The sequence below is a fragment of the Acanthochromis polyacanthus genome, chromosome 20 (assembly GCF_021347895.1).
Source record: "Acanthochromis polyacanthus isolate Apoly-LR-REF ecotype Palm Island chromosome 20, KAUST_Apoly_ChrSc, whole genome shotgun sequence".
Classification (NCBI taxonomy): domain Eukaryota; kingdom Metazoa; phylum Chordata; class Actinopteri; family Pomacentridae; genus Acanthochromis; species Acanthochromis polyacanthus.
This window is the reverse complement of record NC_067132.1, coordinates 32,141,053-32,166,052: the sequence shown is the minus strand read 5'-3', so window position 1 is coordinate 32,166,052 and position 25,000 is coordinate 32,141,053. Positions and strand designations below refer to the sequence as shown.

The 25,000-nt window shown below is 42.8% G+C and overlaps 1 protein-coding gene across 1 annotated transcript in view; it reads right to left on the bottom strand.

The window, feature by feature from the left end:
* LOC110960940 (receptor-type tyrosine-protein phosphatase mu-like) overlaps nucleotides 1–25,000 on the bottom strand; it is a 139,848-nt gene that overhangs the window by 56,517 nt on the left and 58,331 nt on the right. The window contains 13 exon segments of the mRNA XM_051940769.1: nucleotides 2,201–2,295; nucleotides 2,850–2,903; nucleotides 2,906–3,030; nucleotides 7,317–7,419; nucleotides 9,063–9,264; nucleotides 9,350–9,459; nucleotides 9,557–9,732; nucleotides 9,831–9,984; nucleotides 21,772–21,952; nucleotides 23,105–23,217; nucleotides 23,794–23,968; nucleotides 24,108–24,223; nucleotides 24,851–24,929. Coding sequence (XP_051796729.1) covers nucleotides 2,201–2,295; nucleotides 2,850–2,903; nucleotides 2,906–3,030; nucleotides 7,317–7,419; nucleotides 9,063–9,264; nucleotides 9,350–9,459; nucleotides 9,557–9,732; nucleotides 9,831–9,984; nucleotides 21,772–21,952; nucleotides 23,105–23,217; nucleotides 23,794–23,968; nucleotides 24,108–24,223; nucleotides 24,851–24,929 — 1,683 coding nt within the window.

Below are 25,000 nucleotides of genomic sequence, written 5' to 3'. Positions count from 1 at the left end.
GCAGAAAGTCATGTGTCGCTATAAAATGGAAGGAAAAAGTAATTACTAATAGAAGAGAGACAGACCATCAGAACACCTAAATGTTAAGGTCTTTATCCAGAGAAGAAGAAAGTCCAGGTGTCAGTGAGTCCAATTTTCTTCTCCATCAAAAGGCTCAGAAACTGGTGGAAACTCTGACCGAAAGAGGTCTGGAAGACCCAAAGAAGACCAGTTTGTGAGCCAACAGCTTGGAGCTCACAGGACAACAGCTTCAGTCAGCCTAATAGTGGTCGTAGGAAGAAGTCTCCCTTTCAGCTGTGAAGAGAAGACTTGGAGCTGGAGGTTTGACAGGTGCAGCTGCAGCAGAAAGCTGTTGCCAAGACGTCAGAATCAGAAAAAGAGGCATGACTGGGCCATGAGACATCATCTACTAAAGACTGGAAGAAGGTATTATGGACTGATGGATCAACATTTGAAATCTTTGGTTCATCAGCAGGATGTTTGTAGCCGTCCAGCAGGCGAAAGGACGGTTCCTCAGTGTGGAACATCTACTGTCCAACATGAAGGAGGAAGCGTGATGGTCTGGGGCTGTTCTCCTGGATCCAGGGTTGGTTCTTGTACAGAGTGAGAGGAACCCTGAACATAAACATCTACCACAACATTCTGCAGCTCCATGCAGAACCCTCTGGTATGTTCTAGTTGGTCAGGGGTTCATGCTATGGCAGATAATGACCCAGAACATCAGTCCAAGCTCTGTAGAACCACCCTAAGAACAAAGAACCAGATGGTTGAGAACATGGAGTGGCAGCAAAGTCTCCAGACTTAACCCCATGAAGCTGGTTTGGATTAACTGAACAGAAGAGTGAAAACAAAGAACCTATAAGAACCACACATTTATGGGAACTTCTGCTACAGAGTTGGAAGAACTTTCTGAAGAACATCTGATTTCCACTGAAGAAAGAATGAGTGAGTTCAGCTGTTAGATCTGCTAAAGGGAGTACTTTGAGTCAGAAGTTTAGAAGACATTTTGGTTTGTAAGTTGATTTTTAACTTCATATGTTTATTTGTTCTCTGCTTTCATTTCAGAGAACAATGAGACACTACCATGCAGAATTTACAATGAAAAATTGGAATAACTGGGCCGTTTAAAGCTTTGACCGTCGAGTGTTTAATAGGATAAACTAATGGTGATTAAAAACACCCTCTTGTGCTTTCATGGGGAACAGCTGACCGAATCAGGGATTTCTGAAACGATGGCAGCGCTATATCTGTTGACAATGACTACTTCCTAATAGAGATGTTCTGATCACAGACACGAAGAACCAATCAAGACGGTCTTTACCTCATTGTATCAAACGACTGTAGTACCATCTAATACTACATTTACCCTCTAACGCTACATTTACCCTCTGATGCTACATTTACCCTCTAACACTACATTTACCCTCTAGTACTACATTACCCTCTAACACTACATTCACCCTCTGGTACTACATTTACCCTCTAATACTACCTTTACCCTCTAACGCTACATTTACCCTCTAATACTACATTTACCCTCTAATACTACCTTTACCCTCTAATGCTACATTTACCCTCTAATACTACATTTGCCCTCTAATGCTACATTTACCCTCTAACACGACATTTACCCTCTGATGCTACATTTACCCTCTGATACTACATTTACCCTCTAATACTACATTTGCCCTCTAGTACTACATTTACCCTCTGGTACTACATTTACCCTCTAATGCTGCATTTACCCGCTAGTACTACATTTACCTTCTAACGCTACATTTACCCTCTAGTACTACATTTACCCTCTAATGCTACATTTACCCTCTGGTACTTCATTTACTCTCTAATGCTACATTTACCCTCTGGTACTACATTTACCCTCTAGTACTACATTACCCTCTGGTACTACATTTACCCTCTAACGCTACATTTACCCTCTAGTACTACATTTACCCTCTAACGCTACATTTACCCTCTGGTACTAAATTTACCCTCTGGTACTACATTTACCCTCTAATGCTACATTTCACGCAGCGTTCTACCAGAGCTTTACTACAAGATTCTTGGTTATTCCATTTCAAGGACGGTTCACAGCACCCAGATTTTTCACATTCCTTGTAAAGGTCTCTCCAGTCCATCTTGGAGCTTCATATAAACGTCATTCCGAGTCTGAAGGTTACCTGTGACCAGGTGAACTCACCCCGTTAGCGGTGCTGACAGCCTGGTAGTAGATCCCATAACTCTTGTGAGGCAGCAGAGGAGCATTCCAGTAACCGCTGTAGGTCCTGTTGTCACCTGTACAGCCACACATTCAACAGGTCAATAGCATGACAGCTAACTGACTAACTAGCTAGATATTTAGCTATCTGGCTAACTAAATGACTAGCTAGATATTTAGATATCTAACTAACTAACTGACTGACTAACTAGCCAAATATTTAGCTATCTGGCTAACTAACTTACTAGCTAGACATATAGCTACCTAACAAACTAATTGACTAACTGACCAATTAGCTAGATATTGAGCTATCTAGCTAACTGACTAGATAGATATTTAGCTATCTATCTAGCTAATTAACTAATACCGTTCAGGTACTATTGTATTCAACAGACAAACTGAGTGACAGATAAAACACGAGTTAGCTATTAACCAACTAAGGTATCATCTATCTATGTAAAATACTACTTATCTAATCTGCTGTAAGTGGTGACCTGTGCAGGTGTGTGTCAGCCAGGAGAGTCTCCACCCCCTACCCCGGTTAACAGACTAGTTAAATAATAGTTAAATAATGATCAAACACACTTAACTAACTAAAATAACTAACTAGTGATAGTTGTGAGTAACTGACCGACACAGAAGGGCAAGGGTGCCCTCAGCTCGCTCATCGGCAGCTCGGCACTGAGTAGTACTGCGAGTTGAGCAGTGTTGCATTCTGGAAGTGGATGGGGACTGGATAACAGCGCAGGATCTCTGCAGAGCCTCTCCTCTGCCTGCGGGGGCGCTCCTCCTCCACCACCACTTGGTACTTACTACACACAGACAGATGGATGTTAACTCAGAAAAGGAAGAACTACCTCATTTCACCCATCAAACAGTTAGCTTGTTAGTAAGCTAGCATGGTAAGCTGTCAACGAGTTAGCTGGTTAGCTCTCTGTGAAGTTGTATCCTGACATCCGATCTCAAAGGTTATGTGGTAATTAGTCGTCTGTTGCTAGTCTCTAAGCTAACCAGAAAGGTAATGTGTTATTAGTTAGCAGTCTGTAGCTAGCCTCTGAACTAAATGGAGAGGTAATGTGTTATTAGTTAGCAGTCTGTAGCTAGTCTTGAAGCTAACCAGAGAGGTAATGTGTTATTTGTTAGTAATCTGTAGCTAGCCTCTGAGCTAAATAGAGAAGTAGTGTGTTGTTAGTTAGTAATCTGTAGCTAGCCTCTGAGCTAAAGCCGTGTCAAGGACATTGAATCTGACCATGTCCAGTCAGATTTTGCAGAACAGTAGCCGTTGCTTTGACATGGCTGCACATTATTGACGTCCAGCATGAGGAGCCGCTGCTCTTCTCAGATCTGTTGGTTCATTATTCAGCTCCACAGAAAGGTCAGCGCTGCCTCTCCTCCATCACTCTCTCCTTGGTTTTATTAACTCTCTCTGTATGTGGAGGCTGTAACTTTAGAAGCATCTGACATTAAACTGATAATTCATCTCCTGACTGGGAAGCTATTAAATCCTACATGCAGATAAAGGACATGAAGACAAAAAACAAATGGAAAGAAGTTTAGCTCCAAATGAAAAGGCATCATTCTCTCAGCTTGTCAGCCGATATTAATTAAAAAATAAATTCTTGTTTATCAGTCGGCTGAATTACTGCTTCAAAAGACAAACAACTGCTATTTATTAGTGAACATGACGGATTTGAGGCTTCCTGAGATCTTTGCTATGAAACTTCTTTAAGCTTCAGTCTGCTGCACAGAAACATGGGTTCATTTTGAATAGTTTCTGAGTCATTTGGGGCAACTTTGAGTTGCTTTGTCCAAATTTTGACTAACTTTGTCACAATTTGTTGTCATTCTGCATTCATTTTGTACAATTTTCGAGTCATTTTAGGGATGTTTAAGTTATTTTGTCCAAATTTTGGAGTCATTGTGTTCAAATATTTAGTGATGCTGGATTATTTTTGATGTATTTTGGACAGCTTCTGAGTCATCTGGGGCAAATTGGCATCAAGAAGAAAGAGAAACCGACAAACTGTCCTGAAATTCAGAGTTTTTACTGAAATTAGTTTTTTTGACTGTTTACACAGTAAGAATTTTCTATGAAAACTCAAATGACTATCAAAACAAGCCTCAGTCGCTACAGACATGTAATGAAAGCTCCACTGACTCAACGTAAAGCTTCGTGTTCTCTCCAAACCACCAACTCTGTGGAATTTTTCTAGGAATTGAAGCGGACAGTGTGCTAACTACCGACTCTGAAAGTTCTAACTGTTCCCGTTTCACTGATTTTTCCACCAGCAGGTGTCAGAGTTTAGTTTAGTTTTTGTTGTTCCCAGGAATGCTGAGCTGCACCTGAATGCAGCACGATCACTTCCTAACATCCTGAGGGACGCTGGAACAATAGTGGTGTTTTCACAGGAAGCTGGTCAGGACAGAAGTCATACATCACCACATGGAGGGAGTGGACGCTGAAACTGCAGCGTTGTCACATTTCCTGATGGACACACACTCTGCAGTTGGTGTTGTGTTTAATTCCCCACAGAAAGCAGCAGAAAAAGACAGATTCTGCCTCCGTCTTTTCTTCTCTCGCCTCTTTCTTGTCCTTGCCCTCCCCCTCACATCTGTCTCTCTTTCTTCCCTTCTTTGTCTTTGACAAACCATCTCCAATCGCATTTCTTTACGCTCACGTCGCAGCACTTGTTGTGTGTGTGACAGTAATCTGATTACAGCTGCAGGTCGCCGGAGGCAACACCTTTTGTCCTGCGATACGCGGCTCTTAAACGGGAGTGTGTTGGTGCGCCTGAAGGCCGACACACAAAGCAAAGTTAAATATAAACACACAAACATGAAGCGCTATCTGAGAACAGCATCTGTTCAGTCTGATGGATTCCACATCAGCCATCATGTCGATTAACACACACTCTCTTTACATCGGCAGCCTTGTTCTGCTTCAAAAGGAAAACACACCACTCGCTTCAGATTATCCTCATTTCTATGGAGGAACAGAAGTGAATCACATCAGGACCCATTTTCTGTTTTCCTCTATTTCATGCGAAACAAACAGTTGAGTGATTGAAGACCATCTGCTTTCTGAGACCACACAACCAACAGAGATGAGCTGAAATGTCTGCACAGGGAAGCAGCTATCATGAGAGGACAGCACCAGAAAATCAAAAGAAAAAATGAAAGAAACATGGGAAAAAACTGCAAACTTCCTGCAGCTTCAGAACAAGAACGACAGTAATGGAAGAATAACAATTATTCAAGTAACGTCTTTTTAATGTTTAACTAACTATATTCCATGTGTAAAGACAAGAAAATTACCTCTAAATAGGTTTGTTAATATGTTTCTGAAGTACATTTAATGATCAGAGTTCTGCCTCAGACTGACAACATCTCTGGAGTTCCATAGAGGTGGTTCCAGATTTATCACTTTTTAATGGACTTTTTCAGTACTTCATCAGTCCAGCAGATAGAACCATGACATTTAAGAGGAGAAACATCTGAGTTCTAGTAGAAACTGCAGTGAAGATGACAAAAAAGTTGAAAAATTCCCACAAACACAAAGCAAATTACCAACAAAGGGCCAAAATTACCGAAACAAAATACAAAATTAGCACAAAAAAGGGGATTATACCGCAAAACACACAAAATCATCACAAAAGCTGCAAAATTACAACATAAAATGGATAAATTACCACAAAATGACCCCAAATCACCACAAAAACAGATGAATAAATCACAGAAAGATGTACAATTACCACAAACACAAAATCACTACGAAAAGATCCAAAATTAACATAAAATGCCATCAAATCACCACAAAATGACAAATCTCCGACAAAAGAAGTACAATTACCACAAAGAACCGTCTGGTTCTTCATCTGCAGTAACTTTATCATTGATCACAGTTTTACCTTAAGACTGGGAATATCTCGAGTTCCAGATCCTTGAAGTCCATAGAGGAGTCCATAGAGAACTGATTTGGTTTTAGTTTCTACCAGAACTCAGATGTTTCTCCTCCTAAATGTCATGGTTCTATCTGCTGGACTGATGAAGTTCTGAAAAAGTCCATTAAAAAGTGATAAATCTGGACCAACCTGACTTCAAGGACCTGGAATGTTCTAAATGAGACTAAACTTAAAGACTGGAAGTAGGAAAGGAGAACGTCCACTGGAGAAAGTTCTAGAGTAGACCTACTGACAGTTGGAGAAAGTTCTAGAGTCGACCTACTGACAGCTGGAGAAAGTTCTAGAGTAGACCTACTGACAACTGGAAAAAGTTCTGGAGTAGACCTACTGACAACTAGATCTTTCTCAAGAGGATGTTCTCCTCTATGGACTTGAAGGACCTGGAACTCTGAAAAAATTCCCAGTATGAAGGTAGAACTCTGATCATTAAAGTTACTGGAGATGAAGAACCAGATGTTCTGAGGAAGTTCTGGAGGGAGTGTTTTCAGATTGTAAACCCTAACCCTCTATGTTGTAGGATCCTTGGTGGCCGACAGATAGAACTGTCTGAAGAACTCTGAGCGTTTCTGTCTCCAGCTTTCTGTTGTGGATTTCTAGTTTTGTGTGTAGTCTGACACATAAATGAATTCAGTCATTATCAGGAGGTTTTTCTGCGTTCAGGAGAATGGAGAGGTCTTTAATTTTAGCTTGTGTGTGTGTGAATAAACAGGCGTGTGTGAATAAACAAGCGTGTGTCTCTGACTGTGTGTGATTGACACATTAGTGGTTAATCCCCTGTTAATCCTCGGTGTTAGCAGCAGGCTCTGATTAGCCCCGCCCGCTGATTGTTAATTAACCAAATCCCTAGCTACGGCCTGATGACGGAGCCCAGACAGCTGTTGACATGACGACTGTTACCGCGGATACCGCCTCCCTCTGGGCCCGGCGACAGGCGTTTAGCACCGTGTGTCAGAGTGTAGAAAACTGAATTTACACCGCCGTTCTTGTACGTGTTTGTGAGGTGACAGTTTGCTGTTTGAGCTGCAGCTCTGGCTTCAAAGTCCTACACGTCGTCGTTTTAATGTTTAACGTCCGAGTCATGAAAAGTTGATGAGGCGGGAGATTGATGCTGCTGAATATTTGAACAGGTGACTTACCTGACGGGAGCTCCTCGGCTCTGAGCCGGCTTTAGCATGACGGTGACAGTGGAGTCGGTCTGGTTCAGAGGAGACTCTTGATCATATGCTGGCATCAGAGGGGCTAAGTAGGAGATGGTCGGCATGATGACAAAACATTCAAAACATTCGTCATGTTTGACATTCAAATTAAAACAAATGGTGCAAATTATTCAGACAATACAGATGTTTAAAAAACGTGAAGCTAAACAGATATTTACACTCATCACATGTACAGGTATAAATGTTATCTCTGCCAGTGTGACTGTTGTTATCTCTGCCAGTGTGACTGTTGTTATCTCTATCGGTGTGACTGTTATCTCTATCGGTGTGACTGTTGTTATCTCTATAGGTGTGACTGTTATCTCTATCAGTGTGACTGTTGTTATCTCTATCGGTGTGACTGTTATCTCTATCGGTGTGACTGTTGTTATCTCTATAGGTGTGACTGTTATCTCTATCGGTGTGACTGTTGTTATCTCTATAGGTGTGACTGTTATCTCTATCGGTGTGACTGTTGTTATCTCTATCGGTGTGACTGTTATCTCTATCGGTGTGACTGTTGTTATCTCTATCGGTGTGACTGTTGTTATCTCTATCGGTGTGACTGTTATCTCTATAGGTGTGACTGTTGTTATCTCTATAGGTGTGACTGTTATCTCTATCGGTGTGACTGTTGCTATCTCTATTGGTGTGACTGTTATCTCTATAGGTGTGACTGTTGTTATCTCTATCGGTGTGACTGTTATCTCTATCGGTGTGACTGTTGTTATCTCTATAGGTGTGACTGTTGCTATCTCTATTGGTGTGACTGTTATCTCTATAGGTGTGACTGTTGTTATCTCTATCGGTGTGACTGTTATCTCTATCGGTGTGACTGTTGTTATCTCTATCGGTGTGACTGTTGTTATCTCTATCGGTGTGACTGTTGTTATCTCTATCGGTGTGACTGTTGTTATCTCTATCGGTGTGACTGTTGTTATCTCTATCGGTGTGACTGTTGTTATCTCTATAGGTGTGACTGTTGTTATCTCTATCGGTGTGACTGTTGTTATCTCTATCGGTGTGACTGTTATCTCTATCGGTGTGACTGTTGTTATCTCTATCGGTGTGACTGTTATCTCTATAGGTGTGACTGTTGTTATCTCTATCGGTGTGACTGTGTTATCTCTATCGGTGTGACTGTTGTTATCTCTATTGGTGTGACTGTTGTTATCTCTATCGGTGTGACTGTTTATCTCTATCGGTGTGACTGTTGTTATCTCTATCGGTGTGACTGTTGTTATCTCTATAGGTGTGACTGTTGTTATCTCTATCGGTGTGACTGTTGTTATCTCTATCGGTGTGACTGTTGTTATCTCTATCGGTGTGACTGTTGTTATCTCTATCGGTGTGACTGTTGTTATCTCTATCGGTGTGACTGTTGTTATCTCTATCGGTGTGACTGTTGTTATCTCTATCGGTGTGACTGTTGTTATCTCTATCGGTGTGACTGTTGTTATCTCTATCGGTGTGACTGTTGCTATGTCTATTGGTGTGACTGTTATCTCTATAGGTGTGACTGTTGTTATCTCTATCGGTGTGACTGTTGTTATCTCTATTGGTGTGACTGTTATCTCTATAGGTGTGACTGTTGTTATCTCTATCGGTGTGACTGTTGTTATCTCTATTGGTGTGACTGTATCTCTATCTCTATTTTGTCTGTATCTGTGCGGTGAACAGTCCTACCTGAGATCTTGGTGGTGAACTGTGTGATGACTGGAGGACCGAAGCCCTTCACGGTGGAGGCTCTTATTGTGAAGGAGTACGTGGAGCCTGGAGACAGACCGGCAAACATGTGGCTCGTCTCATTGGCCAGTTTGAACACCTTGCCGCTCTGATTGGACAGGTCGAATTCTGTGTCAAAGGAGCTCAGGGCCTTGTAGGAGATCTGTGGAGGAGAGTGGTAGGTGAGGGGACATTGTGCTGTTTCTTATTGTCTTGTCATTTTCAGAATGTGTGAAGCTGCTGTTCACCTCATACTGCCGGATGAGGCCGTAGGTCTGCAGAGGCTCCCTCCAGCTCAGACTAATCTGCTGCTCATAGCTGCTGCCCACGATGGACTCCACAGGAACTGCACCCGGAACTGCAAGAGAATGTTCAGCATGATTCACCTGTAGAGGTCACATGACCCCCTGTGACCCCATGTGATCCCATGTGACCCCATATGATCCCACTCGTACCGTCCTCGTCCGTCAGCACCAGCAGCTCCTCGCTCTCCTTGCGTCCCTCAGAGTTGCTCAGGACGAGTCTCAGGCTGACGTTGGTGAATGGTGGAAGGTTCCGTACGGTGTGCTGTGGCACCGAGCTCAGCGTGTCGTACACCTCCTCCTCCCGCAGCTCGTCCTTCAGTGGCTCCCTGGAGGTGACAGCAGAGGGCAGGGTGTTACCTGCATGTTACCTGAGGCCCTCCTATCCCATGTTTACCTGCTGAGGCCCCTCCCTCCCTGTGTTTACCTGCTGAGGGCCCCTGCTGGCCGGTAGCGGTACTGCACCGTGAGGTTGTAGCTGTGGCAGCGGGTTACGTTGTATCCAAACGGTTCCCATCGGACTGTCACCTGTTTGGACTGGATGTCAACAACCTCAAGGCGTCGTGGGCCGTGCATCGGATCTGACAAACAGAACCAAACATGTGATGAAGGTTCTCACTGGAACACACCTGAATACATTGAAGCTGATGTGGTCATTACATGAAACACCAATCAGAACCTCCAGAACCTCCTCAGAACATCTGGTTCTTCATCTGCAGTAACTTTATCAATGATCAGAGTTCTATTTTCAGACTGGGAATATTTCCAGAGCTCCGGGTCCTTGAAGTCCATAAAGGAGAACATCCCCTGGAGAAAGTTCTAGAGTAGAATCTACTCTACTACTCTCGTCTAGAGTCTACTCTCGAACTTGCTCCAGTTGTCAGTAGGTCCACTCTATTTCTACAGGGGATGTTCTTCCGTTCTGGTTTCCAGTCTTTAAGTTTAGTTTGCATCTTCTCATTATCAGCTGCTGGAATAAAATTCCAACAATTGTTTCACCTGAACTCAGGTGTACTGCCGGCTCTCAGCCAATAAGAAGGCTGCATGACCTGCAGTTCCCAGATCTGTACATTGTTCTGGTGTTCTGTCAACGGAGATGTACTGAGACCCAAAACACAGCTTAAGAAGAACAGTTCCTGTCACGGTTCAGAGTAGAACCCCATCAGCAGGCACAGGAGGGTGAAATTAATGATGATTTAATGAAAACTAGAATATGTGAACAGAAAAAACTCTTAATAATGAAAGCAGGAGGGAAACAGTGGGGAGGAGAAAATAAACTAACCTAAACCAAGGACAGACCCGAAGGCCGAGATAAACTAACATAAAACTAAACTAGATTAAAAGGGAAGGTGGCTTAAGGAGTGCAGGGAGAGATAGACGGAAGAGGGGGGGCCGAGCTGTCAGAGACGGTGGGGGAATTGAGTGATGAGGGCTGGTGGAACAGGCAGAATCATCTGAGGGGCCACGGAGTCCGAGGAGCGGGGATGTGATGAAGGTAATCCGGTACCGAAACAATGTCCCGGGGAAACGACGTGTAGCAAGGCAGCTGCAGCGGTGTGCAGGGTTGACAGAGAGTCCGTGTCGCAGAGGGGATGGAATAATGATGCAGCATCAAGCTGCGTCTAGAGTCAGGTTTTATATGGCGTTGATTGGTATCTGTGCCAGCTGTGTTGGAAAACACAGCTGCTTGTCATTCAGCTGACGAGCCGGCTCGCTGGAGCAGGAGGACGTGACAGTTCCCCCTAAGCCGGGCTCAACAAACGTCCCTATAGACAGCTGAGGTTCTCTGAGTTCATCTAGAGAACCAAGAATTGATCTGAACGTTCTCACAGCAGACAGAAAGATGTAGAGCGGAACCTCTGTGTTCATTTCTGGATCTGCTGGTACACATGCTGGTTCTCCCAAATGATAATGTTTTACAAGGACGGTTCCTAAAAGAACCTCTGCAGGGACGGTTCCTAATAGAACCTCTACAGGGACAGTTCCTTGTAGAACCTTTACAGGGACGGTTCCTAATAGAACCTCTACAGGGACAGCTAATGAAACAGGTTCTATAGTGATGGTTCCTAATAAAAGGTCTACAGTGATGATTCTAACACGTTCTCCAGGGATGGTTCTAAAACGTTCTACAGAGCGGTTCCTGTCATTAGAACACACTCAAAGGTTCAGCAGAGATTAAAATAACCAAGAAGTTCCTACAGTGGAAAATGGCCTAATGAGAACCCCATCCAGCTGAGGTTCTGTGTTTGGTTCTGAGTAGAATCATGAAGAACCTCCAGCTGCTACTTTAACAAAACTGAACAAATGAGCTGAACGGAGACACAAAGAGAGATTAAAGGAAGCTTCCAACTGAGCATGCTCAGTCACACACACACACACACACACACACACACACACACACACACACACACACACACACACACACACACACACACACACACACAGTCTCTGTAGTGGCCAATCAGAAGGCTGCATTTCCAGATGACAGACAGTGATCCACTCAGAGAGAGAATGATAGATGAGAGCAGCAGAGCAATTTCTCCTGACAAGAACCCAGAGAGAGAGAGAGAGAGAGAGAGAGAGAGAGAGAGAGTGTGTTTTCAGGTGTTTTCTGCAGCCGATGAACAATACCTTTCCTGTTCCTTGTCGTCTTTCATCTGTGTGTGTGTGTGTGTGTGTGTGTGTGTGTGTGTGTGTGTGTGTGTGTGTGTGTGTGTGTGTGTGTGGTCGGTGGCACAGAAACTTCTCTTCCTGTTATTGAACCTCACACACACACACACACACACACACACACACACACACACACACACACAAACTCTCTGCAGCTTTCAGACGAACAGAATGGAGGCACTTGTGAGTTTCTGCACTTGGATTGTAGATGAAAGAGACATGTCGGCTAAATGGTCTGCAGGGAACACACACACACGCACACATCGCCGCTACAACAATGGGGGTCGGGGGTCAAGGGGAGGAGGAGGGGATTGAGGTGGATCCTATTACCCATAATCCCCGGGGGAGAGTGAACACTATCACATAAAATCCTCCCATTTCCCTCAACATACCTGTGTGTGTGTGTGTGTGTGTGTGTGTGTGTGTGTGTGTGTGTGTGTGTGTGTGTGGTCAGGTGCTGGCTATACTTGTGGGGACCAAATGTCCCCACAACTGTAGGAAAACCGAAAACTATGTCATTTCTGGGGACCTCATTTGGGTCCCCACAAGTTTAAACAGTGTTTTCTTGGCCATGTTGTTGTTACTGAAAAAAGTAAAAGTGCAAAAATGTTTCTTTAGGGTTAGACATTGTTTTGGTCTGGGTTAGGGTTAGGGTTAGGGTTAGATTTGAATGGGAGTCAATGGTAAGTCCAACCCTAACCCTAACCCTGTTCTTGTACTTGCTACATGGTGAGGACCATTTTCTGCATTTAACTATCAAAGTGAGGACATTTTTACAAAGTGAGGACATTCTGGCCGGTCCTCACTTTGAAACAGCCATGTTTGAGGGTGAAGACTTGTTTTTCGAGAACAGGTATGAATTGAGGTTTGGTTAGGGTTAGGGTAAGGATTAAGTTTAGGAAATCAGTTGTGATGGTTAAGGTTAGGGTAAGGCTCTAGGAAATGCATTACGCCTATGGATGTCCTCACTAAGATAGAAGTACAAACATGTGTGTGTGTGTGTGTGTGTGTGTGTGTGTGTGTGTGTGTGTGTGTGTGTGTGTGTGTGTGTGTGTGTGTGTGTGTGGTTGTCATGGTTTCCATCCCATAATTTCCAGGCTGACATTTAAATCAGACAGAGAACCAGGTTTCATGTTGTCGGGGATTTTTTCACCAAATGTCAAAAATTACAAACTCCACCCCCCAGGATGACATCACACTGGAACTGATTAGGTTAGTATTGATCGCTATCAGGATGACATCACCGATGGTTACAGAAATACATCCAGTTAGAATGCGGCCTAAAGCCTCTAGACCAGTACAAGTTGTTCTAATCATAATTTAAAACACTAGACTGGTCTTTGGCATTTTTTTGTTGTTTTTGTAAAATTTTGTCTCATTTTTGTCATTTTGTGTCTCATTTTTGAAATATTTTGTCTTGTTATTGTTGTTTTTTGTCTCATTTTTGTAATTTTTTGTCTTGTTTTTGTTTATCTGTCTGACTTTGGTGGGTGTGATCCTCCAGTAAATCCTCTGTGGTTCAGCTCCAGGTGACTAAATGTTGTGTTCCTTTGTAGACACTCTGATCTGGAAGTTGTAATGTGGAAATGATAAACTGAGGATGAATGTTGATGAAACTGAATTAAATTTTCTTGATAAATTTCATGTTGTTCATGATGTTCAGTGAAAAGATAATTCCCTAAATGTGAACATGTGTTCTCACCACACTTTATGGCTGCAATTTTATTCATGGAGAATCTTTCAAATGGCTTCTCGGGTATTTGAGAAATAAAAATACTACAAATCTAGGTTTGAAAATGTGACATTTTCCACATTCAGCTAAAATAATTGACAGACTTTTGGTCCCAGATAAGAAATATGTAAAAAGATGTGAGAACATTTAATGAGTTTCCAGAATAGCAATAAGATGAAGTTTCCTGTGTTTAAATAACTGGAGCTAATTGGTCCAATAAGCCGTAAACAGAAATGTTGGGGATCGCAGCTCCAACACTTCAGCTCCTCTGTCTCCATGTTCTTCACACTCTATTTATCACAGGTTCTCTCTCGCCTCATTAGATCCACTTTTCTACTCTGTGAAGCTCCAGCAGCTGCAGCAGAACAAATCACATCCACCAAAACATCTGGGGCTCTCCAGCACCTCCTCACAACAGACCATTCCCCTTCCACCTCTCAGTCACTGACCTCACTGAGCAAGAACATTCTGTAGAGTAGAATGGTCTGACTGTACTTCTATCATTCTGTATGACTGTGGTGTAGAATGTGTGTGTTTGTGTGTCATTTTGTTACTGTGTGTGTTACAGAACCAGGAGCTGTTAGAACCTTTAATGAAAGTAACCAATGATTCTGGAGAAATGTGATCAGAAAGTTAAATTTAGTTCAATTAATAAAATGCTTAATTTAAAAAATCCTGTTGTTTATCATGTTTATCAGCTGACCACAAACAAACAAACAAAGCATGATGAATGTTTGAGGCGACTTTATGATGGAGGTTTCATCAGCAGCGTTCAGGTGGAAGACGAGCAGAGTCACCGGTTCAGCTGTAATGTACTGCATCTGAGGAATACTGCAGTACACGTGGTATAACGGTTCGATACTGATGATGATGGTTAGAGTTTCTAGAACCTTCATCTGAGCTGGTTTTTGGGCCGACACATGATCAGCTGGATCACGGTGATTTCTATTAAACTGCTCTAATACCAGCGGCAAGAAGAAGAACCAGGAGGTAAAAATACAGACGTAAAAGCTCTAAAACGTCTGAGAGACGAGCAGAGCGTGAAAATCTGAGGTGGAAAGAGAATCAGGTGAAATATTTATCTGACGTTTTCTTAAAAGCCTCGACAAACATCACATAGACTTTAATGGATGTTAACACACACTCAGAGAGGCTTATTTCATGACCGATGCTGACGTTCTTTAAAGGTTATTCAGGATCAAACCCAACAGATCTGAAGAAAAGCTCCTCAACAACCATCTGGTTCTTCATCTGCAGTAACTTTATTAATGATCAGAGTTCGACCAGAACCTCCTCAGAACATCTGGTTCTTCATCTGGCTCTTTAGCTTCATTGATGATCAGAGTTCTACCTGCAGATTTGGAATATTTCCAGAGTTTCAGGTCCTTCAAGTCCATAGAGGAGACCTGGACAGCTGTCGGTAGGTCTACTCTAGAACTTTCTCCAGTTGTCGGTAGGTCTACTCCAGGACTCTAGAAGAGATGTACTTTTGGACTACAAAATGGCCAAAAATATGACGGGACAAAAACCCAAATCATCCCAAAAAGGTTCAAATATAAGTAAGTAAGTAAGTAGTAAGTAAGTAAATTTTATTTATATAGCACCTTTCACAGACAGAGAGCCACAAAGTGCTTCACAGCATGAATAAAAAACAACAATTAAATATACATAAATAGTCAACACTAAAAATAAGATCATAACAGCCCCAAAAACTAAGCGAAAGCCTGAGCAAACAAGAAGGTATTAAGTTGTGTTTTAAAAGCGTCAACAGACGCAACTGAGCGGAGAGAGAGCAGGAGATCATTCCAAAGCCTGGGAGCAACAGCCTGGTATGATCGGGCTCCTCCGGTCTTAAACCGAGTACGTGGCACCTTTAACAGATTCTGATCCGCAGACCTTAAAGCCCTCGCAAGGGAGTAAGGCTGGAGCAGGTCACAAATATAAGAAAGAGCTTGACCATGTAAGGCCCGAAAGGTTAGAACCAAAATCTAAAAGTTGACTCTATAAGAGACTGGCAGCCAGTGAAGCTCCTTTAAAATAGGAGATATGCGAGTCTGCCTGTTTGTGCGGGTCAAAATTCTCGCTGCAGAGTTTTGCACAAGTTGCAGCCTCAAAAGCTCCCTCTTGTTCAGACATGAAAACAAGCTGTTACAGTAGTCTAAACGTGATGAAACAAAAGCATGAATGATGAGCTCTAGATCATTACATGAGACCATTTTCCTGAGTTTAGAGATTTTTCTTAGTTGAAAGAAACAGTTTCTTGTCAGCTGCTTGCAGTGCTGCACTAGAGACATGTCTTTATAAAGGAAAACACCCAGATTTCTAAGACTCGATTTAGCAGACTGCCCTAAGTCACCAAGGTACTGTTTGATCCCTGGAATTCAGACATCAGGGGCGATGACGAGTGTTTCAGTTTTGTCTGCGTTGAGCTGAAGAGAATTTTCACTAAGCCATTGTTTTATTTCTGCCAAACAATGGAAAAAGGAATCGAGCTTCTTTATCTCAGCCGGCTTAAAAGAACAACAGAGCTGGATGTCATCGGCATACAAGTGGTAAGAAACATCCCTGAACATTTGGATGATCTTACCCAGGGGGATCAAGTATAGTAAAAATAAAATAGGGCCCAGGACGGAGCCTTGAGGCACCCCACACAATAGATTCACGGACTCTGATTTTATCTGATTTGTTGACACACAAAAACTACGTCCAGACAAACATGAGGTAAACCACTGGAGAACCAACCCCGACAGTCCCACATGATCCCTGAGTCTACTTAACAGGACCTGATGGTCAACAGTGTCAAAAGCTGAGGACAGATCCAGGAGAACTAGCGCGGTGCATTTACCCGAATCGGCAGACATCATTATGTCACTGGACACTTTCAGTAGGGCTGTTTCCGTGGAGTGGTGCTTACGGAAGCCAGATTGAAATTTGTCAAAGAAGTTATGTTGATCGAGGTAAGAAGACAGCTGATTGCAAACCACCTTCTCAAGGATCTTTGACAAGAATGGCAGCTTAGAGATGGGCCTATAATTATTTCGGTCTGCCGGGTGTAAACCTGCTTTTTTTAGTAATGGCTCCACAATGGCGTGCTTGAAGGCATTTGGAAACACACCTGATGACAAAGAGAGGTTTATCATTTCAGTAACCCAGGGACCGACTGCCTCCAGTACCTCTAAGAACAGTCTACAGGGGATGACATCAGAGGAGCAGGATGAAAGTTTCATCTTGGTTACCAGTGCCAAAACATCAGCAAGAGTTACAGACTCAAAAGTGAACCACATGCTGGAGACAGGCTCAATAGCAACCGAGGCACCACACTGTAGGGGTGGCATATTATCCTTGAGCTTCTTGATTTTATCGGTGAAAAAATTCAAGGCATGGCTATCGGCTTCGGTGAAAACAGGAGTTACAGAAGCAGCAGGGCAAACAAAAGAATTGATTGTGTCAAACAGCACTTTAGGGTTTTTCTTATTCACTGCCACCAGTTGACGGATGTAGTCAGACCTGGCACTCTCAACCATTTCATTGTATGATGACATAAGATCCCAGCAAAAAGATGGATAATCACCCCAAAAACAGCCAAATTTACCATGAATAGGACCAAAACTACCACAAAACAAGTGAAATTGTGACAAAAACTTAAATTTGGCACAAAAATATGCAAAGGAACCCTAAAAATGGCAAAAAATTACCACAGAAAGACACATCATCCCAAAAAGAGCAAAAACTACTTTGAAAGGTTCAAATTGCCGGGAAAAATCCCCAGAATCACCACAAAAAGGACAAAATTACTACAAAACAGGTGAAATTGCAACAAAAACTCAAATTCAACACAAAAAAAATCAACCAAATAGGATTAAAGTTCTTTCCTGACCTCCTCAGAACATCTGGTTCTTCATCTCCAGTAACGTTAATGATGAAAATTCTACCTTCACACTGGGAATTGACGCTATATAAATAAAATTGAATTGAATTGAATTGAATATTTCAGAGTTCCAGGTCCTTGAAGTCCATAGAAGAGAACGTCCTCTGGAGAAAGTTCTTGAGTAGTTGTCGGTAGGTCTACTCTAGAACTTTCTGCACTTGTCAGTAGGTCTACTCAACAACTTTCTCCTAGGGACGTTCTCCTTTCCTGTTTCTGTTAGAAACTGACACCAAGATGACTAAAAAAAAGCTGGAAAATTATTATTAACAGAAACCAAATAACCAAACAAAACGAAATACAAAAAGCAGCACAAAAAGAGGTAAATATTTCGCAGAAAGATGTATGATTACCAAAAACACACAAAATCACTACAAAAAGAAGCAAAATCACCTCAAAATGTCTCCAAATCACCACAAAATGTCCAAATGTCCACCCGAAGAAGTAAAATTACTACAAAGAACATAGTTTTTTAAACCACCATTGAGTCAGAAATTGGATCATTTTTAATCAATTTAGGTCAATTTTCATTTCATTTTCAACTCATTTCCTGTAAGTTTGAATCATTTTTGAGTCATTTTGCCCAATTTTTGTGTCATTTTCTATCATTTTGAAGCATCCTGGATTCATTTTTTGTTGTTCTGCAAATCTTCAGTCAGTTTGAATAATTTCTGACTCATTTTGGACGCTTAATAAATAATATTCATACTATTATTTCCAACCTTTAATTAGAGTTTTTATGCTTCTTTTGTTTGAGTGATCAGAACACACAGACATGTGATCGACTTCTGTCCAATCAGGTCTCAGAGTTTGTCACCACGGCGACACGTATGAAGCAGAATGAGATGCTGTTTGTCTGCCACACGCTGAGACGCCTCTCTGAGAACTAAGACCTGAAGCTTGTATGATGGACACACTCATTCATTATTAAACGCACACACAGGAACACACACACACACACACTGGAACACACACACACACACACACACACACACACACACACACACACACACACACACACACACACACACACAGGAACACACAGCCTGGTTCATTATTTAATAGCAGTAAAATGAATAAATAAAAGTGAGTTGAAGACGAAGACGAGATTATCAGAGCAAACAGCATCACACTGAGGAACACACACACACACACACACACACACACACACACACACACACACACACACACACACACACACACACACACACACACACAAGGACAAAAATTGCACTTTTAAATTTCAAAAAGTAACGGTGAATGAAGTTGAAAAAATGATTCTGAGTATTAGAATTAAACCACCTGGTGTTGATGAAATGAACGCTAATTTCTTGAAGATGACAGCTGATCTAGTAGCGCCTGCTATCACTCACATTATAAATCTAAGCTTCACTACTGGAATTTGCCCACAAGAGTGGAAAAAATCCAAAATAATTCCAATATTAAAAGATCGAAAGAAACCTTTTTCCGGCAAAAATAGCCGGCCAATAAGTTTACTGACAGCAATTAGTAAAATCATGGAAAATATTGTATACAAACAAGTAAAAAGCTATTTTAGTACTTTTGGATTGTTAGTTCCTAATCAGCATGCCTATAGAAAAGGGCATTCAACTGCTACAGCTCTGACTGTTATGACAGACGACTGGCTGACAAGCATTGAGGAGAGGAAGTTAGTTGGCAGTATAATGCTAGATTTCTCAGCTGCTTTTGATACACTAGACCATAAAATTTTAATTGAGAAATTGGAGGCCTATGGTTTTGATGATACTGCAACCACATGGTTCAACAACTACCTAACAGATAGAAGTCAGGCTGTTTTCTTCAATGGTTGTTACTCAGATTTTTTAAAACTGGCATGTGGAGTACCACAGGGAAGCAGCCTTGGTCCTTTGTTGTATAGTATCTATACCAACGATTTATCCCTAGCTTTGTCTAAGGCCAAGAGTGTTATGTATGCAGATGATACAACAATATACACATCAGCATCAACTAAGGAAGAATTAAACAGTGTCCTACAGGCAGAGTTAAATACAGCTTTTGAATGGATTATCCACAACAAACTGGTTCTGAATATATCCAAAACAGTTCGTATTATTATAGGTTCTAGTCAATCTGTTAATCAAAATCCTCTATTAAATATTAAAATAAAAGATACTGTAATTAAGCAAGTTAATGAAACAAAGCTTTTAGGGATAACAGTTGACAATAAATTATCTTGGTCAAAACACATACAGACAACGTGTGCCAAAATGGGAAGAGTGATTTCTATGATCAGAAGATATGGATATTTCTTGACAACCAAAATAAAAAAAGTGATTGTGGAAGCTCTAATATTGTCAAACCTCGATTATTGTCCAACTGTATGGTCTAATGGCACCAAAGATGATATTAAAAATTTGCAAATTATACAAAATAGAGCAGCACGTTTTGTGCTGCACTGTAATTATTATACTAGCATTCAAAGTATGCATCGAAAATTAAACTGGCTAACGGTTCAGGACAGACTTAAATATTCTGTACTGTGTTTGTGTAGGAAGGTTTTTCTAACAAAAACTCCTCTGACACTTTATCAAAAACTAATGTTAAGCTCTGACATACACTCCTATCCAACCAGACATGCCTTTGCAAACAAATTTACTTTACCTAAAATATTAAACAACTATATAAAAAGAACCTTTGCTTGGAGAGGCATGAAAGAATGGAATTTACTTCCCAAAGAGATTACATCAATTGAAAATTATTTAAAATTCAAAAGTGCACTGAAAGAGTTTCTTTCTGCAATATAATCACCAGCTCTGTTGAAATACATGTCTGAACGAAGAACTGTTGTTTGCTATTGTAATTTTCAGTGTCATTTTATGATGACACTTGTTTATTTAAACTACAGTATGATTTAAATGTGAAATATTTTATTGTTTGATTAATTGAGTGATTGTATTTTTAGAATAGTATGCCATTGTCATTTTTTAGGACCCCAGGAAGAATAGCTGCAGCTTATGCTGTCGCTAATGGGGATCCAAATGAATAAACATAAACATAAACACACACACACACACACACACACACCTTCATGTATCTCCAAAGCAGCGCTTTTTTGTGTGTTCAGAGTCCCAGAGGGGAGGAGCTTATCACACACACTGATGCACTGGGTTCGGGTTAGGGCGGCATGGCTCAGTGGGTAGAGTGGCCGTCTTGTAACTGGAAGGTTGCCGGTTCGATCCTCGGCCCGTCGTGTTCATGTCGAGGTGTCCCTGAGCAAGACACCTAACCCCTAACTGCTCCTGATGGGTTGTGATTAGCGCCTTGCATGGCAGCTTCCACCATCAGTGTGTGAATGGGTGAATGTGACGTATCATGTAAAGTGCTTTGGATAAAAGAGCTATATAAATACAACCATTTACGATTTTATTTTACCATGAAGGTCCACTAGAACCTCATCAAGAACGACTAGAACCTCCACTAACTCTTCATCACAGCCTGTGGTATTTAGTATGTGGAATTTATTTGTTGTGTAAATATTAAATATTGTGTTTAGATGTTCTGTGTACCATCTGAGGTTCTGACATTCTGGTAGGAACCACTAAAATAAATATAATAGTTTCATAATTAATGTGTAAAAGAGAACAAAGAGGAGACGTTCTGCAGAGGAATAAAACGTGAAATGAAAAGAGAACCTCCAGACGCAGGACTAGCAGCAGCAGGAACACTGCAGCACCTGTGTAATTAGCGTGCTAATTGCAGTCACAGTCTGTCTGTTGTTTACACACGCATACACTCACACACACACACACTGAGGAAACAGCTAGCATGATGTGTACACTCCAGCCATTAGCGGCTAATGAGTGCAGCATAACAAAGCTGCCTTAATGACCTCACCATTAACCATTAGCCTCCAGATGAGCTCAGCGCTAACACAACTTAGCACGGCACGCTAATGACACCGCTATTAGCCTCCTAATTAGAGCAGCAATTAACCGCTAGCTGCTAGCTGCATCAGCAGCTCTGATTGGCTGCAGGCTCTGACCATGTGACCTAGCTCACCTGCACACTTGGTCCGGGCTCTGAGCGGTGGTCCAGGGTTTCCAGTCCCACCCTCTAGGGGCCTGGTGAGCAGAACGCTGATCTCATACTCGGTGTCAGGGTCCAGGTGTCCGATCTTATGAGTGGGCTTGTCCACAGGTGTGGTGTCGATCAACATACCTGCCATGGTACGGTACTCCACCTGAGAACCCAGATGTTCCACAGTTAAGATCCCTCACAGGACTCACATCTACTCAGAAACAACTAGAACCTCCTCATGGACCACTAGGACTTCTTCATGGACCACTAGGAACTCCTCATGGACCATTAGGACTCCTCATGGACCACTAGGAACTCCTCATGGACCATTAGGACTCCTCATGGACCACTAGGAACTCCTCATGGACCATAAGAACCTCCTCATGGACCACTAGGACTCCTCATAGACCATAAGAACCTCCTCATGGACCACTAGGAGTCTTCATGGACCACTAGGAACTCCTCATGGACCATTAGGACTCCTCATGGACCACTAAAACCTCCTCATGGACCACTAGGAACTCCTCATGGACCATAAAAACCTCCTCATGGACCACTAGAACCTCCTCATGGACCACTAGGAACTCCTCATGGACCACTAGGAACTCCTCATGGACCACTAGGAACTCCTCATGGACCACTAGGAACTCCTCATGGACCATAAAAACCTCCTCATGGACCACTAGAACCTCCTCATGGACCTTTAGGACTCCTCATGGACCACTAGAACCTCCTCATGGACCATAAGAACCTCCTCATGGACCACTAGGACTCCTCATGGACCACAGGAACTCTTCATGGACCACAGGAACTCCTCATGGACCATAAGAACCTCCTCATGGACCACTAGGACTCCTCATAGACCATAAGAACCTCCTCATGGACCACTAGGCCTCCTCATAGACCATAAGAACCTCCTCATGGACCACTAGGACCTCCTCATGGACCACAGAAACTCTTAATGGACGATAAGAACGTCCTCATCTACCACAAGAACTTCTTTATGGACCACTAGAACCTCCTCATGGACCACAGGAACTCTTCATGGACCACAGGAACTCTTCATGGACCATAAGAACCTCCTCATGGACCACGAGGACCTCCTCATGGACCACTAGAACCTCCTCATAGACCACTAGAACTCCTCATAGACCATAAGAATCTCCTCATGGACCACTAGGACCTCCTCATGGACCACAGGAACTCTTTATGGACCATAAGAACCTCCTCATAGACCATAGGACCTCCACATGGACCATGAGAACATTCTTACAGCCTCCACAGAACCTAGAACCTCCTTCAGAATCAGAGCTACCTCTCTGTCAATGATAGGTCCATCTCCGTTGATGGAGTTGGCGTTCAGTTGGATCCACAAGTAGGTGGCGCCGACAGCGGTCAGCTGAGGGGGGGCGATCGGTACCGGGGGCTCTGAGGAACCAACAGAACCGGAATCACACACAGAGAATCACACACTGGTCTAACGAGAGAGGAAGGAGTTAACAAGTTAATTAATGTTCGTGACCTTCAGCGAATCACAGCAGACCTGGATTCTATTACCCAGAATCCCCAGCGGAGCTGCTCTACTTCCTCCTGACCCACTTCCTCCGTCCCAAACGCTCTAAGCAGGAACGAGATGGTGGTGTGTTCATGATCAACTGAGTGTGTGTGTATGTCTGTGACACAGTTCAGTCGCAGGTCGAACCGCCGGGGATTCTGGGATCTCAGTCATTTGACAAACAGCTCAGACCGACACCATATTGATTAGCTGTGATTGATCAGCTGCGATTAATCGGATGTGATTGATCGGCTCTTCTAATCAGAAAAATTAGAACCGTGTTCCACATCTGATGGTTTGGTGTCTTCTGATATTTTATCCATCAAACTATTCATTTATCGTCTAATTAATCCAGAAAATAAGAATCATGAGAGCAGCAGCAGAACCACCAGGAACATCGGTTAGAACACAGCAGAACATCCAGCAGCCAATCAGAGGGCAGCACTCACGTTTGACTGTGAGGTCAGCATAGCAGGACACACCCACGCCCCGTTCTGATTGGGCGATGCAACGGTAGCGTCCGGAGTCGCCTTTAGTCGTGTTCTCAACATCAAAGCTCGCCACATAGCGCCGGGAGTTCACCGGTTTGGTTTCCTTAGCAACTGCCTGACGACCACCCATCCCCTGGAAACAACACAGACTGAGATCACTCTGAGATCACACTGAGATCACTCTGAAATCACTCTGATTTTAATGACATCAGTGGAATCTCGGTCCAGTCTTGGGTCCCTGAAGTCACCTGGTACAAGTGTGGATGACTCACCTGCAGGTAGAGCAGCAGGTTGTTCTGCGGTCGTCCGTTGACGGTGCAGTGGAACGTGGCCGTCTGTCCTGCGTTCACCTCCACACCTTTGATGTGCAGGAAGTGAGGCGTGCTCACTAAACACACACACACACACACACACACACACACACACACACACACACACACACACACACACACAGGTCAGAGGTTGCCATCAGCTGGAGACCTCCTGGTCCAATTAAAAGATGGATCAGGAGAGAGAGTGTGTGTGTATACGTGTGTGTGTATACGTGTGTGTGTGTGTGTGTGTGTGTGTGTGTGTGTGTGTGTGTGTGTGTGTGTGTGTGTGTGTGTTTGCACAACAAAGCAACATCAAAAATGTGAGTCTTCAGACCAGCAGGTAGATAAACAGACGGATGGATCAAAGTCCATGCTAATCAATTTATATTTTAATGAGCTCCCCTGCCTCCACACACAGACACAGACACAGACACAGACACACACACACACACACACTCACACACACAGAAAATAACAGTGACCTTGATTCATGCCAGCTCAACTTTTAACATCGTTACCCAATTAAATGGTCAAACCTCGTTAACCAATTAGAAGCCTGTTTTACAAGGGGGCGGGGTCTGTGTGTGTGTGTGTGTGTGTGTGTGTGTGTGTGTGTGTGTGTGTGTGTGTGTGTGTGTGTGTGTGTGTGTGTGTGTGTGTGTGTGCGCCGTGTGTGTGGTTGTCATGGTTTGTGTACTTACAACACTGGTGTCCCTGCAGTGTGATGTCCTTGATGGCCAGGATGCCTCTCTGTCCGGTGCTAACCGCCTCGAACACCACCTGATAGACAGATCAATACCCTGATCAGCAACCTGATCAGTAACCTGATAACAAACCTGATCAATGACCTG